The 17,160-nt window shown below is 39.4% G+C and overlaps 1 protein-coding gene across 7 annotated transcripts in view; it reads left to right on the top strand.

Moving 5' to 3' along the window:
* Positions 1 to 2,875: 2,875 nt before the first annotated feature.
* The window catches only part of GAPVD1 (GTPase activating protein and VPS9 domains 1), a 38,094-nt gene continuing 23,809 nt past the window's right edge, over positions 2,876 to 17,160 (top strand). For 2 of the 7 annotated variants that reach the window (XM_012721439.1, XM_012721437.1), the window contains exons 1-9: positions 2,877 to 3,093; positions 3,830 to 4,673; positions 6,249 to 6,335; positions 7,066 to 7,200; positions 7,380 to 7,566; positions 9,368 to 9,448; positions 10,909 to 11,069; positions 14,172 to 14,301; positions 15,333 to 15,458. In XM_012721439.1, the coding sequence (XP_012576893.1) occupies positions 2,909 to 3,093; positions 3,830 to 4,673; positions 6,249 to 6,335; positions 7,066 to 7,200; positions 7,380 to 7,566; positions 9,368 to 9,448; positions 10,909 to 11,069; positions 14,172 to 14,301; positions 15,333 to 15,458 (1,936 nt within the window). In that variant the 5' untranslated portion in view covers positions 2,877 to 2,908. Of the gene's footprint in view, positions 3,094 to 3,829; positions 4,674 to 6,248; positions 6,336 to 7,065; positions 7,201 to 7,379; positions 7,567 to 9,367; positions 9,449 to 10,908; positions 11,070 to 14,171; positions 14,302 to 15,332; positions 15,459 to 17,160 lie in introns of all 7 variants that reach the window. The other 5 variants (XM_012721441.1, XM_004677334.2, XM_012721438.1 and 2 more) reach the window with 4 other exon arrangements.

The raw sequence follows: 17,160 nt of genomic DNA, 5'->3' as shown, positions 1-17,160 counted from the left end.
GAAGCATGTCTGCGTGGCACCTGAAAATTAAGGAGTGACTTTAGGCCCATCAGTCAGGACCAAAGGAATGGATTTCCAAGTCATTCTCATAGTGAGCTGGGTAATAACAGTGTACTGGCTCCATCACCTCTCACTTCTGTGGCCCTGGACATGGCATTAAATATCCCTGAGCATTGGTTTCCTTAATTGCAGAGTACTTATTTCAGTATTATGAAAACTAAGTGTGTAAAGTTCTTAGAACTATACCTGGCACATTGTCAGTTCATGAAGTGTTTTCCCCTGTGATGATCAATCTTGGTGAATAATACCACACTCAGTCACAAGAGTTAGTTGGTTAGTTGTTAGCCTGGTTAGTTGTTAACCAGGCTTCCTTTTGCACCTAATCTGTATTCCACGTAGGCTTCTAGCAGAGTGTTTTTCACATTTGGGGGCAGCCCTCTGCTTGCATGTGTGCCTCACACACCTAGAGTAGAGGTCCTCAGAGCATGCATTAGGTTTTATCTTTATTTGTATCCTTAGTACTTAATGTGTTGCTAATATCAGGCACAAAATAAATGTGTAAACTGTGGCCACATTTTATAGCTGAAAACAAACCAACCAACCCTAAGTTCAAAGAATATGCGTTATTACTAGTTACCCTGTGCCCAGGGTAACAGGACTAAGTGATCTAAGAACTACAGATCTAAGTGATCTAAGAACACTTCAGTTCTGTTTTATTCACCACAATACTTCACCAGTATTGTGGATTAAAACCAGTTGAGTAATGAGTCCACCTATGGACTTAGAGTCCCTAGAGGATAGCAGAGTTTCCACATTGAGGTTTGCAAAGTCAGATGTGTTTTTTGTGGATTGAGTTAATAAAGTTACATATGTCATCAGTTTTTTTTTAATGTTCACAGCTGCTTTTGTGTTAGTTAAATGATGAATCATTTTAGTGAAGTAGGCATATGTTTTCCGAGGAAAACAATAGGATGGCCTTAACAGTACAGGAAGTTTGGAATAAAAGCTTTACATAGTTTGCTTGGGAATTAATATGGTATATTGATTCAGATTATGTGGTGAATCTGACATTTTGCTGGCTGTCACTAGTTCACTAAAGTAAGAAAAGTTTTAAAAAGTTTTGAAACCAAGCTTAAATTTAAAATCAGTTAAATCTATTTTTGTAAATAAGGTGGCTCTATGTATATTTCCAGCTGCTACCATGTTTAATTTTTTTTGCTTAGCACGAAAAATATTTATTTCATATATATGAAAATGTTTTATCAGATCTTAAAATATATTGACAGTTCTGTGGTCTAAATTGTCATCTCCCTTAGCATCTGAATTTACTATAAAGTGTATTGTTTTATCAATTCATGTTTTATCCATTAGGGTCATGTAGGAGTCTGATTGACAGAGGTTTAATTTGCACATCCTTTACCTCACATTTTTTGATGATACTATGGTAGGAACATGAGAGTTCAACTCTTATAGCAACTTTCAAATATATAATCATAATGTTTAATTCTTAATGGGAAGTTTTTTTACATTAATGATTGTCTGCTGTCTAGACACACAATGTTGTATTGTTATCTGACCACACAGTGTGCTTCTATTATTGATATAAAACATTTGTGGTCTGGCAGACAGTCTATGTTCAAGGGTATAGCTTAAATAAAAGTGTTTTAAAATAGGTGTGCTGTTTGTATCAGCTTGTTTAGCTACTAGATAAACAGAATTGTGTGGTTCCATTTATTTCTTTGGCAAATATTTATTCAATGCCTGCTGTGAATCAGGCCCTCCCCAGAGCCCTGAGTTAGAGCTGTAGTTGGGTGAAGCAGACCTGTCTTGGCCCTTATCTTTCCCTGGGGCGCATGACTCTGAATGTGAAGCATGTGGTAGGTATCTGTGATACAGCGAGAGATAGTGACAAGTGCTCCTTAGAAAACGCTGGGAGAGGGGCGAGGACGTGATATTTTTCGATTTCAGAGAGAGTTGTCTGATAAGGCTTTTCTAAGCAGGTGTTTGAACAGAGAGACTTGAAGCAAAGTCTCGCAAAGCTATCTGGGGGAATGGCCTTCCAGGTAGAGGGTCCACGAATGCGAGACTCTGAGGAAGGGGCATGAGGGCGTGAGCTTGGCTTGTTTTTCCAGGGAGTTTAGGCTGCTGGAGCTGTGTGAGCCAGGAGAGGGGTGGGGGAGATCATGTAGGAGCTTCAGGTTTCATTCTGAGTGTGAAATACTTTTCTGGAAGGTTTCTAGCAGGGGGCTAAAGTGATCTGACTTGAGCTTAAAAAGGTAGTTAGTCTCTTAGGTAGAGAGCAGATGCGAGAAGTACAAGCAAGGAAGCAGGAAGATTAGCTAGCAAGTGGTGACATTGACCTCTGGATGGGAGACAAGAATGGAAGTGAGGAGTAATCAGCTTTGCAGTATGTTTTGGAGACAGTCACAGGCTGTGTTGATTGGTTGCAGTGTGAAGGAAGCTGTCAAGGCTTTCTGAGCAGTGACTTTATTAGGAACTTTTCTTTTTGCTTATTTGTGTTTACTAGTTTTTCTATACTGAACCTGTAATGCAATTGCAATTGAGCCGCAACTGCTTCAGTGAGAGTTAGATCCCTGCCCCCAGCAACCCACAGGCCTGACCTGCCCACTGCTCCCCTCAAGCAGTGCACTTCCTCAGTCGGCCTGTTCTGCTCACCACCCCTGCACCTCTGGCCTGTACCCCAGTTCTGTATGCATAAATAAATGAATCTTTAAAAAATATATAGAGCGATTATTTTAAAATTAAAGTTAACCTGCTAAATGTAGCCCAGTTCTTAATGTGTTCTTCCAGCCCTTTTGGTTTTGAAAAACAATTCATGTAACATAAACTTGTAAAATTTGTCTTTTTACATTTAGTGGTCAGCCTTTGTACCTTTTCCACATTGAAGATGGTGAAGCTAGATATTCATACTCTGGCCCATCACCTCAAGCAGGAACGCTTGTATGTAAACTCTGAGAAACAGCTCATCCAGAGGCTCAACGCGGATGTACTGAAGACAGCTGAGAAGTTGTATCGCACAGCCTGGATTGCTAAGCAGCAGAGAATTAATTTGGATCGGCTTATCATAACCAGGTACAGAAAGGGCTTGAGATCTAAATTTTATTAACCACTCTAAATCTGTACTGACTAGTAACTAAATGAATCTATTTCTAACAAAAGTGCATAGTTTAAGAGTTTAAAGAAACATTAAAGTGAGTTTTAGTATTTTGTTTATTAATTAAGTATTGTTTTAGAGACTTGTAACTTAAGCACTAGTATTTTATACCACACCAGTTAATTATGTATCTTTGTGTTTACATAGTATCTTATTGTTCTAGACAGTGAATTGTGTTCTGCTTTTCTCCTACTACTGTTTAACATACACACTCCTTTGTTTTGATATTATACACTTGCTTTTGGTTTAGAAAACTAATTTTTTACTGTGTTATTACCTCAGTTTTCTTTTGTTCCAAAAAGCTGTTTTAAGCGTTAAGTATAGTGATTCTGAGTACACTGTTGGGAAAAGAAGCCAGACATGGAAGTGTGCAGACTGCAGGGTGTCATTTCTGTGGTGTCCAGGACTAATCTTTGATGAAAAAATCAGAATGCTTATTTCTTGTGCCTGAGATCATATAAAGAATTGGATCCCCTTTGTACTTTCTGCTTCTGTCTCTTTTCACACATTCGATTCTGGTGCTCTAAAATGTTGGCAGTTCATAGAGTGAGACCGCTGAGGCGATCGTCAGCTTGCGTTTCCACATTTTGGCCTAGTAGATGTGTCATGTTATTGCTTTTAACTTGATTCTTTTGCCTGTTTGCTTTTTTTAAGTGCTGAAGCTTCGCCTGCTGAATGTTGTCAACATGCCAAACTTTTGGAAGACACTCAGTTTGTTGACGGGTATAAGCAGTTAGGGTTTCAGGAGACTGCGTATGGAGAGTTCCTGAGTCGATTAAGGGAAAATCCTCGTCTTATTGCCTCCTCTTTGGTTGCTGGAGAGAAACTTAATCAGGAGAACACACAAAGTGTTATTTACACCGTTTTTACCTCCCTCTATGGTAACTGCATCATGCAAGAAGATGAAAGCTACCTCCTTCAGGTTTTGAGATACTTGATTGAATTTGAGCTTAAGGAAAGTGACAACCCTAGGAGACTTCTGAGGAGAGGGACTTGTGCCTTCAGCATCTTATTCAAGCTATTTTCTGAAGGACTGTTTTCTGCCAAACTTTTTCTCACGGCTACTTTACATGAACCTATAATGCAGCTGCTTGTTGAAGATGAAGATCACCTGGAAACAGATCCAAACAAGCTAATTGAGAGGTTTTCCCCATCTCAACAGGAAAAACTCTTTGGAGAAAAAGGCTCAGATAGGTTCAGGCAGAAGGTTCAAGAAATGGTGGATTCCAATGAAGCCAAACTAGTGGCTTTGGTGAACAAGTTTATAGGTTATCTCAAGCAGAACACATACTGCTTTCCACACAGCTTGAGGTGGATCGTGTCACAGATGTATAAAACCCTTTCCTGTGTAGACAGACTGGAAGTTGGGGAGGTCAGGGCCATGTGTACTGATCTCCTCCTGGCCTGCTTCATTTGTCCTGCGGTTGTCAATCCAGAACAATATGGAATCATCTCTGATGCTCCTATTAATGAGGTGGCAAGATTTAATCTGATGCAGGTATGATTTTGCTATTAATATTGATGTGACACTCAGTTTGAAATCGTTGCTTGTGCACTGGGGCAGTGTAGGAACAGAAACTGTGGTGAGATAATTCTTACAGTCTCACCATTTTTTTCCCTCAAACTATCCTAAATATTTGCTTCTTAATGAAATGAAAGCAATCATATTGGGATTTTGAGCATTGTAGTCCTGAAACATTTTGTGTTATTTTTTAAATGGAATCTCATACATTTGTGTGTATGGTCAATTAGATTTTCTAGATGAAGTTCATCATATCTTTTCTAAAATTTCAACATCCAAACTGAGAGTTTTATATTATATTTGTTAGTAAGTCCTAATATAAGCTAACATGAGACTATTTGTGGTGGTAGGTGTTCCGTTTGGTATTAATGGACATTCCTATCACTGCAGAGCAATTAGTGTATTTGCTTACAGGACGCCGTCCTACACATGGGTTATGTTCCACACAGTATACAACTCATGTTTCTGAAATCTCCAAATTCTGAAATTTGAAACTCTTCTACATCCATGAATTTCTGGAAAGATTTTCAGATCTATATGCACATTTCCCACCAGCATCTAAATTGAAGTTACCTAATTAAGAGAATTTTTTAATAATATCCTAACCCTCAAAAATACTGTGAAGAAGACACTAGTTTTACTTGAATAGAGTATTTGTTTTTGGGTGACTTTTATTTTTATTTTTTATTTAAAAAATAATATAATAGTTTACTTTTACATCATTTTGTGCAGTTTTTCCATCTCAGTTGTAATCCCCATGAGCTTCCCATCACCAAATTTGGGTGACTTTTATTTCTTAATGATAAGCCTTTTTTCATGATCAGCTCTATAATTTGGAGTATTTAGCAACTAACTATATAGGCATTCCTGAAATAAAAATTTTAGTTTTCTATCACCTGTGACACTCTATATTTATTATGATAATAGAGGTATAGTTTTTATTTTTGTCATTCCAACAGAGGTTGAATCATATTTTCAAAATAAGTAGAAATGTGGATTTTCCCATATGTTAAAATGATGCTCTATGTTAACTTTCAGCAAAGTGTGTTTAAAGGTGAATAATTCACCTGGGCAATGAGCAACGTGCTCTGTGAGTTTACACGCACTTTCCAGATAGTGTAGGTGGTGTAGAAATTGTTTGATTTTATATCTAGGGGGAAAAGTCTATGTTCAGTACTTTATGAATTATAGAGGGAAAAATACTTAATGTTAATTAACCTGAAAAAATTTCAGTGAATCAGCCTTCACAAATTAAAATTCTAAACATATGAAAAGTACAGTATCACAAAGGTTTTTTTACTTTCATTTCATTGAATCACTGTGTGTTAAAGAGAAATTAAAGCAAAAATGTCCATTTGCTCTGAATACAGTAAAAGCTGATGTAGACAAGTCACCTCCTTTATTTGGGACCCTATTTCATATGCCTGGTGGGAGTGAACATCACTGTGATGTAGTCTCAGGTCAGCGCGGCTGCGCTTTCACCGCTTTCACGGGGAAGGCAGTCAGCACCCACAGCCTCGTCTCCCTCCCGCCCTCCCTCCCTGGTTGCAGGTTGGCCGCCTCCTGCAGCAGCTGGCGATGACTGGCTCAGAAGAGGGAGATCCGCGGACCAAGAGCAGCCTTGGAAAGTTTGACAAAGTAAGATTGAATTTTGTGCCATGCGAAGTACTGTTTACACAAAAGCCTGCCAACGTGTTGGAAAGCTTTCTGCTCCTGTCTCTCGGTTTTGTCCCCAGGTGTAGATAAGTACATTTTCTTTTCAGTTACTCTTGGCATAGCTGTAGAGCTGTACACCATGTTGATCAGCAGTATTTAAAAGTTGTTGCTACAGATCCCTAATTCTCACTTACGGAAGTGTTAAGGTGATGTCATTGTAATTAGAATAAAAGTGCTATTAGGATTATTTTATTAAAAAAATACAAATCTATGGGTAGATGAGTCACAACTACATAATTGTAAAGATAACATGGCATTGTTCAGCCAGTTTAATCAGTCCTGTTTTGAGTAGGTTGTACATTCAGCCTAATTTGAAATTTAAAGGTTATACAAGAAATTTCCCCTTCACCTCTGATCCCTAGCCTTCCGGAGGGTCTTGACATTACCAATCTTGTGTGCTTGCCTAGAGGTCTGTGTACAAGCAAGTTCCTGTGTCCGTCGGCCCACTCAGGCCCTGCCTCATTGCAGGGCGGTCGGCTCACTACGCTGTCCCTGGAGCTCATCGCTCACAAGAGTTTAGTTTTCTTAAATGTTGACTTTAGGATAATTTTCAAGAAAACTTTTTCCTTGCTTGTCTACTTTAATCAGAAATTTTGCTTCCTTATTTTAAAGGGAAGAAGAATTTCACTGTGACCTTTTCCTATCTTAACAGGGCTGTGTTGCTGCTTTCCTTGACGTTGTAATTGGGGGCCGTGCTGTGGAGACCCCACCCATGTCCTCTGTTAATCTTCTGGAAGGGTTGAGCAGAACTGTGGTTTATATCACTTACAGTCAGCTAATTACTCTGGTAACGGCTCTATTTTCTGAGATGATTCATCTATGATTCTATGATTCATCATCTTTTTCTCAAAAGTCATTTATCTAAACATGAGCAGGGTCAGAGAGGAATACATTGTGTGAGAAAGATATCGATAGACGTGTTTGGAAAATTGTTTACACCAGCTGATAATCTTCTGACTCTGCCAGGTGAATTTTATGAAGAGTGTGATGTCTGGAGATCAGCTGAGAGAAGATCGAATGGCTCTCGACAATTTATTGGCAAATATACCTCAGCTGAAGCCAGGAAAAAGCAGTTTGGAAATGACTCCCTACAGCACTCCTCAGCTGTCTCCGGCAACTACTCCAGCTAATAAAAAGAATCGGCTACCTATAGGTGAAGAAACGTTTTCATGTTGGGATTGTTTCTTAAATTTAGTATTTCTTAGCCTGTGTTACTGTTCAGTGTTTTGAAATCGTTTTAAATAATGTGCAAAAAATTCTCTTTATGTTTACTGATAGAAATTCAGGTTGTTAAAATCACACCAATTAGCTAAGGTTTACTATTAGTAACTTTACTTTTTGTTAGACATACACTTTTCATAATTAAATGATGGTGCCTGTCGTATACTTTGTTTATATTTCAGTATTTTTTCTCAGAAATTTTTGGAAATGCCATTTGTTTTTGAACTATGTAGCTCTGTCCTTTCTATGGAATTCTAAATCATATAGTGAATAATATTTTAGAAGTTTCCGTCAGTGAAGTGGAAAACATATAGTTACTTTTTCCATTATTGTTAATAATAATTAGTCTCTTATTATATGAAGTAAGATAAGTTTGTTTGACACAAAGGAAAAATCCATTTTACCAAGTTGATGTATTTAAGAATTAGGTTTAATTAAGCTGTATTTGCTTAGTAGATACACAACACAAATTGAGCATATACCATATGGCAGGCAGGCACTGAATCTTCTGGAAGCATTTATAAACACTGTTTCATTTAACACAACAAAAACCCTTTGAGAGTTGGTGTAATAACTGTTTCGCGGGTGAGGCACTACATTAGACACTGGGGGCACAGAGCATTTGGGCAGCCCTCACTCTCAAGTTAGTTGCTGACAGTCTAGTTGGGGAGAGCAGGAGGAAGCCAGTACTCTGCAGTGTGCTGTGTCTGATGGCCACAAGCAACAGAGGGCTGTGGGCACACCTCACTTAGCTGGTTGGTGGTTTAGGAGAGGGCCTTGGAACCAGTGCTGTTTGTACTCATTTTTGAAAGATGAATGGTGGTTAGACAAAGTAAGCAAGAAAAGGAGTGTTCAGACCAAGGGAACAAAGTACTGTAGTGCCCACATTTTAATGATTATCAGGAAGAGCTCAGCAACAGTTAGCGATCTGTTACTGCATTATTTTTTAAAGATTTTTGCATACAAGAACTGGGATATCAGCCAGCGGTACAGGGGCCAGGGGTGGGGGTGTGTGTGAGAAGATTCACCAAAGACAGAGCAGGGGGCAGAACAGACAGATCTACTGAAATACACTGCTGATGGGGAGCAGCAGGAAGACAGGAGAGGTCTGCTGCGCCCTGTGGGTCAGCTCCCAGGCCGGGGATGGAACTCGCTCTGCAGTGGCTGCGGACAGCTTCATAAAGTGCTGGCTTAATCCTTTGTGCCACCAGGGAGGCCCTCCTGTTAACATGTATTTGACACGTGTTGAAGAATAGGAGTTCATATTTTAAATTTTCATGAGCTGATTTGCTAAGAGTGGCCAGTTTCTTAATATGAATATACCTTATATTTAGAGCTGTACCAAATTAAGCCATTTAGCAGGAATGTGGCCTCATATTCCTCAAGACCATGGCTTTCATCACTGTAGAATATCAATTTTCAGCATACTAAAATGTTTTATTCAATGAGTTTTATTACTGTAGATCATTTCACTTTGTTAATGTAAAGAATTAGATGACTCAGGTAAACAGGTTTTTCCTCCATTATTCACTCCTCTACACTAGCACTTTCATTTCTTGTCTTCTACCAGTATTGTTAAATATGGGTCTAGTAGAAAGTAAATTTCAAATGTTTGCCCAGCATTATTTTATATAACTCTGTAAACTGGTCATTGCATTTATTATATATATTTTTAAAAATGTCCGTTGTTCAAAGGGTTGATTTTCTTTCTGTTTATCGCTTTTGCAACCCAGGACAGCAGTTAGCGGCCATCACTGCCTGGGACCCCTCAGCCACCAGCCTTACTGCTCATATCACTCTAGTGACCCCATTTGGTGGGTAGTAGGCTGTCCTTCCTTTCTTTACGTGACTTTTATTTAAGAAATAGTTTATAAAGGTGTGCTTCATGTGCATGTTGCTTTTGCTTTTTGTAAATTGCTACATGAATTTGGTTACTCACATTTTCATAGATTTTAAAGTTTATTACTCGAGGGTCATGGTATTATTCATGAAGCTGAATTTAAGTTCACAATTCAGAAGAAGATAGTGAGGGAAGAAGTTTTAAATTTTCAATGAAAGGCTTAAGTGGACCTGTTTTAGACTTTTGAAAGTTGCTGGATACTCTGCATTTTGAAAGTAAAAGTGATTGATGACCAGATCTACAGCACTGTGATCAAAGATGATTGGTTATATTTCTGTCTTCTAGAAAGCTAACTTTCATCAAAGTGAAGTTGAAAGGCTATTTTTTTAAAAAAGATTTACTTATTTATGCACACAAGAACTGGGATATAGGCCAGATGTGCTAGGGATGAGAGAATTCACCAGAGACAGTGGGGAGCAGAACAGGCAGACCAATGAAGCACACTGCTGAGGGGAGCAGCGGGCGAGTCAGGAGAGGTCTGCCACACCATGTGGGTCACCTCCCTGGCTGAGGGTCAAACTTATGCTGCAGTCACTGTGGATGGTTTCAAAGTGCTGTGCTTTAACCTGTTGCGCCATCAGGGAGGGCCCAAGGCTGTTTTTACTATACAGTGTTGGTTTTTATGTTTGTATTTTTGATTAGTTTACACTGTGAAAGAACTTATGTTTAGTATTCTAGTTACATTGAATTTTATTGCCTTCTGAAAAAAAGTTGTAACTTGCCACAGAAGATTAAAACTTGTAAATTGTCACAGACTAAAGTTTTCCATGTCCACGTGCTCTTGAATGATTTGTAGCGTGGATTATTTAAGAAAATAGTATTATTTGTTTATCTGTAGGTAGAAACAAAATACTCCAAAATTAGATTCTTTGTTAATTTAGGATGCTGCCATAAAGCAGAAAGGAAATTCATATTCAAACATAAGAAAATCTTGTCTAATGCTTCTTTGAAAAGAAGGAAGATTTCAATTTGAAATCTTCAGCTAGTAGTATGGGAAATATTTGGCATTTAAATCATTTTGTAGGAGAAATAGTTGAAGGTATCTTGAAAGATAAGAAATAGGGTAGTGCTTTCTTGTCACCCCAAGTCTTAAATTGACTGGGACACGTTTGCTTTTCTGTGAATGCCGTAATCTGCATCACTCTCCATCAGGTAAACTTGGATTGTTGTTTCTTACCAGTTTGGAAGGAGGATCTGTATTATTCCTCAGTAGAATCACTGAGAAGATCTAGTGCTTCCTTATCCATTTCCACCATTTTTTTATGTGCATGTGCAATATGTTCTACAGTAATAGAATGTATTTTTGAATTTATTGTCCCATTTTCTTCATTTTGTCTTTTTCTCTGAATTATCTTACTTGAATTTTTTTATTAGCAACTCGAAGCAGAAGTCGCACCAATGTGTTAATGGACTTACATATGGACCATGAAGGGTCATCTCAAGAAACTATCCAAGAGGTACAGCCAGAAGATGTATTGGTCATTTCCTTAGGGACAGGTCCCCAGCTCACACCAGGGATGATGTCAGAAAATGAGGTATGATTGTCTTGTTATATTTCACTGCAGCCATCACTTTTAATGACTTTTTATCCTTGGTGGGCCTACCATGACATGCCATTAAATGTAAACTCCTGTGAACAGCTCTGATAGATCTAAGATAACTATACAGAACTTGGGGTAAAGGCAAAGGAAAGAAGAATTTTTTTTTTTTTTAAGATTTATATATGCATACAAGAACTGAGGCATAGGCCAGATGTGATGTTCGGGGGATAAGAGGAGTCACCAGACAGAGTGGGGAGTAGAACAGGTGGATCCACTGAAATACACTTCTGAGAGGAGCAGTGGGTGAGACAGGAGAGGTCTGCTGTGCCATGTGGATCACCTCCCTCGTCAGGGATTGAATTCGTGCTGCAGTGGCTGCCAGTAGCTTCACAGTGCTGTGCTTTAACCCCTTGCACCACCAGGGAGGCCCCAGAAGGACTGTTAATTATTTGTGCATGTCTGTGTTTTCCTATGACTCAGTTTAAGTTATCTTGAAATGTAGGAAAAACTTTCATGTATAAGAGGAATTAGATTTATCCTCTATGGTGCCAGAATGCCTTTCTCAGACCCGACTATGTAGGTGCTGGGAACACACTCAGTAGGGGACAACTTTTCTGCTTAGTCATGGTGGTTTCACCATCATTGTTATTATGGAAGCAAAGGCCTATTGGAGACATATTTTTGTTATGCTTAAATAAGATTTCTCATTTGGATAAGTGATTAGAGTAGATCATAGTTTCTCAGTGGAGGTGACATTGTAATTGCGGGTAAAATTACTTCATTTTGGGAGTTAGTACCATATATTGTAGAACTTTTTATTAAGACTTATTTTAAAACTTTTATTCATTTTTGTATAGGATTAGGGTGTAGGCCAGAGGTACTGGGTGGTGGTGTGGGTGATAGGACTTACTACAGACAGAGTGGTAAACAGACCAGGTGGATTTACTGAAACATACTGCTGAGGGGAGCAGCTGGAGAAACAGGAGAGGTCTGCTGCGCCGTGTGGGTCAGCAGCCTGGCTGGGGAGTGAAGTCAGGTCATTGCAGTTGGCTGGGCTGATATGGTGGAAGTGCTGAGACTTAACCCCAGGCCACCAGAGAGGCCCAGGATTTTTTTTTTTTTTTTTTTTATGCACTCCTCTTGTAACTAATGCCAATAGAATTAGCCAGTCATTGTAACAATCCATATTACTCCCATTCACACCCAAAAGGCTCTGGCAGGATTTCAGTTCCCAGGGAAGAGTCGCTGGGCTAAGGAAACTCAGCATTCTTCTAGCTCTAAACTCTGACTCTGTCTAGCGCTGAATTCACAGATTTTCTGGTTTAAAGGGACGGTAGTCTTCTTTGTACAATCACAAAATTGCTTGCTCTTGGATATAATGTGGGGAAATCTTTGTTGTGTTATGATCCTTTTGTTTTCTGTTGAGTCAGACCATTTTTAGACATTTAAATGGATCTTTCTTGAAGATTTGTTTCACTTTGCTCACTATAATGAGTTTAAAGGTCTATGTTACCTTGAAAATACAAAATAATTTCTGTATTTGCCTTTTACCTTAAGCAAAAAAAGGAAAATATCTATTTGTAAGTGATTTTTAAGCATCATATGTGTAAATGTATAGAACTATTCAAAAAAACTTTAGTTTTCTCATGTAACTGAAGGGCCAAAGCAGCACCTAGAGGGTTTTTCTCCTTTAGGTGAGGATGCTATTCTTTCTTTCAAATTCCAGCAATAGCCTAGAAAACCAGCAGCTCTAAGTCCAAGTTCCAAGTGTGTTTAAAGCATTTTGTGTAACTTCCAACAAAGCACCCAGTTCCTCATTATATTGGAGATAAACACACAGCTAGCTGAATTATGAGGCATGAAGAGAATGAGAAATAATTATTTACATGGAATTCATCTCAGAAATAGAAGACACTGTTTAAACAAGGTTGTCAGCCCTAAACTGGATAGAACCATGAGTCACACTTCGCTTCTGGTATGGACTTCTGTGTGACTGTATTTGATGCTGGAGAGAAGGGTCAGAGCAGGCTGGTTTAATGACGAAGGTCACCTGTGTACTTTTTTCCTCATTTGAATTAGTACAGTCACTTTTGAAAACAATGGTGTCTTACCACACCAGGTGCTTTATGCGCATCTTTTATTCATCCCTCAGATATATATTGTTATTTCACCACTTTATAGGTGAAGAAGCTGAGACTCAGAGCTTAAACAGTTTATCCAGGGTTATGTAGTCGGCATCTGGCAGAACCAGAAGGACTTGTCCGCTGATGCTGGACTTCCCATTTGTGCAGCCCTCAGCACTGTTCATCCAGGGTCTGCCTGCCTGTTCAGTTTCTTGACATCTGTGGGGCAATGGAAAGACATAGGTTCAGATTTATTTTTAACTGACAAGAGTTTTGTTTGTGGAATAGTTAAAAGCTTGTTCAGGCCCTCCCTGGTGGCGCAGCGGGTTAAAGCGCAGCACTGAGAATCTAAAGCCGCTTCCTCATGAGTTCGATTCCCGCCTGCCCCGGAGGTGACCATATGGCGTGGCAGACCTCTCCTGACCCGCCCGCTGCTCCTCTCAGCAGTGTACTTCGTCAATCTGCCTGTTCTGCTTCCCACTCTGTCTGTGGTGAAGCCTCTCACCGCCCCTGAGCCTCTGGCCTGTACCCTAGTTCTGTATGCACAAATAAATAAATCTTTAAAAAAAAAAAAAGCTTGTTCAGAATCTAATTAAAGGGTTTTTAGTTAAAAATAGTAATTTAAGGGGCCTCCTCCAGGTGGCCTAGGAGTTAGGTCTCAATGCTGTCACCACTAGGGCCTGAGTTCGAACCCCGCCAGGGAGTGACGCACAGGTCGCAGCAGACCTTTCCTGTTTCACCACTGCTCCCCTCAGCAGTGTATTTCAGTCCATCTGCCTGTTCTGCTCCCCACTCTGTCTCTGGTGAATCCTCTCACTCCCTTGCACCTCTGGCTTAACACCCCAGTTCTATATGCATAAATAAATCTTTAAAAAGAACTTAAAAAAAAATTTACTTACATGTACATTTGCTGTATTTTGTTTTCTGATCAGTAATGTTTCCATTGTGAAAAGCGAGTGACTTTATTTTTTAGATCCTAAACATGCAACTTTCGGATGGAGGACAAGGAGATGTCCCAGTCGATGAAAACAAACTCCACGGTAAACCTGATAAAACCTTGCGCTTTTCCCTCTGCAGTGATAATCTGGAAGGAATATCTGAAGGTGAAGGGTTGCTTCATTCAAGGAATTGTGTTATTTAAGTAATACTTTGTTTCATGTTCTTTAAAGGAGCCTTATACATTATAATTATCATTCTGTGCCTCTCACTGAGGAGAATAAAGAAGTTTCCCTCTAATGATCTTGAACAGTTGGGCATAAGGATTGTTTCTTGAATAAAATTAAGGTGGCAAGAAGCCTTTGGTCGCTGAGTGCGCTGCTCTGGTCTTGGCCTAAGCAGCCTCCCAGAGCTCCTCAGGGGACGCCCTGCATGTCTCGGGGGAAAATGGGCTCTGGCACCTCAGGGGTCGTCAGACTTGGCATGTTCTGTAGACTTGCCATGTGAATAGTCACACACACCTTTTTGAGTTTGAAAGATACAGTGGAAACAAAAATGAAAAAGAAAATAACAAGCCAAGGTTGTGAAGTGAGAATGTCATTCTGTGTTTCCCAGGACAAGTATTTCTAAAGAGAACAGTTCAAAGTTAGTAACATTTTAAAATAAACCTAAAACACATTGTTTTCTTTTTCTCTAACTTTTCAGAATGATGATAAAAGTGTAGCCATTGTAGGAAATACAGAAAAGGACTAAGTCACCTGTAATCTCACTATCCTATTAATAAGTTAACATTTTGGTCTATTTATAGCAAAATTAGGTTTGTACTGTTTTGCAACCTTTTATTGTTCAGTAGTATAACAATACCATCCCTTTGTAATTTAATGCTTAAATAACTTGGCTTTTAATGGCTTTTCTTTAATTTCAAATGGTCATAATTTATTTAAACCTTCTATGACTAAACATGTTGATGGTTTCCACTTCTCATATAAGAAGCCCTGCAACAAGCAATTTTAGATTAGTTTCTTACAATAAATTTCTAGAAGCAGAAATGCTGGCTTGAAGGGCATGCATTTTTAATATATTGATGCAGTGTTAAAAACAAATCAACCTTTAGTCTCTTATCAAGGCACAAACAACTGCATAGTAACTCATGGCTATTTAAAAAAAAAAATCACTGACAGTATGAACATTTCTTTAGGTCCTTCAAATCGATCAAATTCAGTATCCTCTCTAGACTTGGAAGGAGAGTCTGTATCAGAACTTGGAGCAGGACCTTCTGGGAGCAATGGGGTTGAAGCTCTACAGCTGTTAGAGCATGAGCAAGGTAAAGTGAGAGCAGACAGTGCTCAGGTAGTAAAAAAAATTCATTTGGTTCAGGCTCACCTGTGTTTATATGTAAGTTGACTGGGTTCAGTAAGAGTAAATTTAAGTTGGCTGAATAGCGACCATTAAACTTGTATTTATTTGTAGGTGCATCGATTGCTAAAAATGTATTTAGTTGGTAAGTGAATTGATTAGACTTAAGTTACATAAAATAATTACTGTGAATTGCTTAAATTCTGTTATATGTGATATTTCAGTTCTGTAACATTTCTATTTTAAGGGGATACAATGATAAACACTCAAAAATTAACTAACTTAGACTAGAGAGAGAATGGTACACAGATGATTCAAAGTATCGCAGAAGTGCTTTGGCAGTTGGGAGTGAAAGATACGTGTGATTGGAAGTGTAAGGTAAAGCTTACTGGGTGGAGATAGCAGTCATTGTATTGGCAGAAACTGGAGCTAGGTCACTGTAGATAGATAGAATAAGCGTGTCAGAGGTAGGAAACCTTGGCATCTAGCCAGGAGCTATCAATGGAGCAAGGTGAGTGATGATTAAAAGGTCAGTGGACCCTAGAGGTGCTGTGGGAAGATTAATTTGAAAAGGTTCTTTGGATTGCTTCATTTAAAGAGCAGTGGGGTGTTGTAAGGGAGTGTTGAGGGCAGATGTTCTCAACTAGGTCGTTCTCAACTAGGTCTGAGGCAATGGTTCTTAGACTTCAGTGTGCATTAGAATTACCTGGGGAGTTTTTTAAAAAAAGCTGTTTCCCATGTCTAACTTCTAGAAAATCCTGGTTCGGTCTGTTTTTAGAAAATAGAAGAAGATATTGCCAATTGGGGGGGTATGTGTGATTTAAGTAGTAAGGTTATATTTTACTTAATTGGTTTATTATTGTGTCAGTTAGGGTTACATTTTCTACAAATAGCCCAGAACCCTAAAATAATGTTAGCTTAAACAGAAGTTGAAAGACTATCACCACTTTAACCAGCCATCTAAATGATTCTGATGTACATGGCTGGCAGGCAGCACTGTAAAAGTCAGGTTAGGGCGGGATTTGAGATATACTGTAGATTGCGCTCATTGATCAAGAGAAAAGAAAAAACTCCATAGAGTTGGGATGTATCCAAGTCAAGTGAAAAATTTTGTGTGTGGGTGGATAAATCAGTTAATTATTACCAACCAGAGTAATGCTGTCAACAAGTCACTCGAAAACTTAATGACTGAAAGCAAATACCAGGTCTTACTCAAGTGTTTGGGTCAGCTGGGTAGTTCTTTTGACGGGAAGAGGGCTCCCTGCTGCATCTGCGGTCACCAGCAGTGGAGGAGAGCTCTGCTAATCTTAGCCAGGGGCCAGTGGGCAGCTGGCCGATCTGGGGAGCCTCTTACTTGTTCTCTGTCATCTGTCATCCTCCGGTGGGCTGACCAAAGCTTGTTGTCTCGTAAACGGGGGGAGAGAGGGCAGGTTATAAGGACCCTTGGACCCTTGACACCTGGCTTCGTGACTGCACAGTTCCTCCTGTGGAACAAAAAAGTCACACGGCCTGTGCAGGCCCAGAGAGAAGAAGGCCACATCCCCATCCTGATCAGAGTCGCCCTGCAGGGGATGTGCACACAGGGCGACTGTGGGCTGTGCGGTGGCCCCGTAGTCTAGTTCTCTAGCCGAAGGGGAAGTAGATAGATGCTGCTCTCAGCCCAGAGGGGA

The sequence above is a fragment of the Condylura cristata genome, unplaced genomic scaffold (genome assembly GCF_000260355.1).
Source record: "Condylura cristata isolate star-nosed mole 26May11 unplaced genomic scaffold, ConCri1.0 scaffold00006, whole genome shotgun sequence".
In the NCBI taxonomy this organism is placed as follows: domain Eukaryota; kingdom Metazoa; phylum Chordata; class Mammalia; order Eulipotyphla; family Talpidae; genus Condylura; species Condylura cristata.
This window is presented reverse-complemented; position numbering and strand designations above follow the sequence as displayed.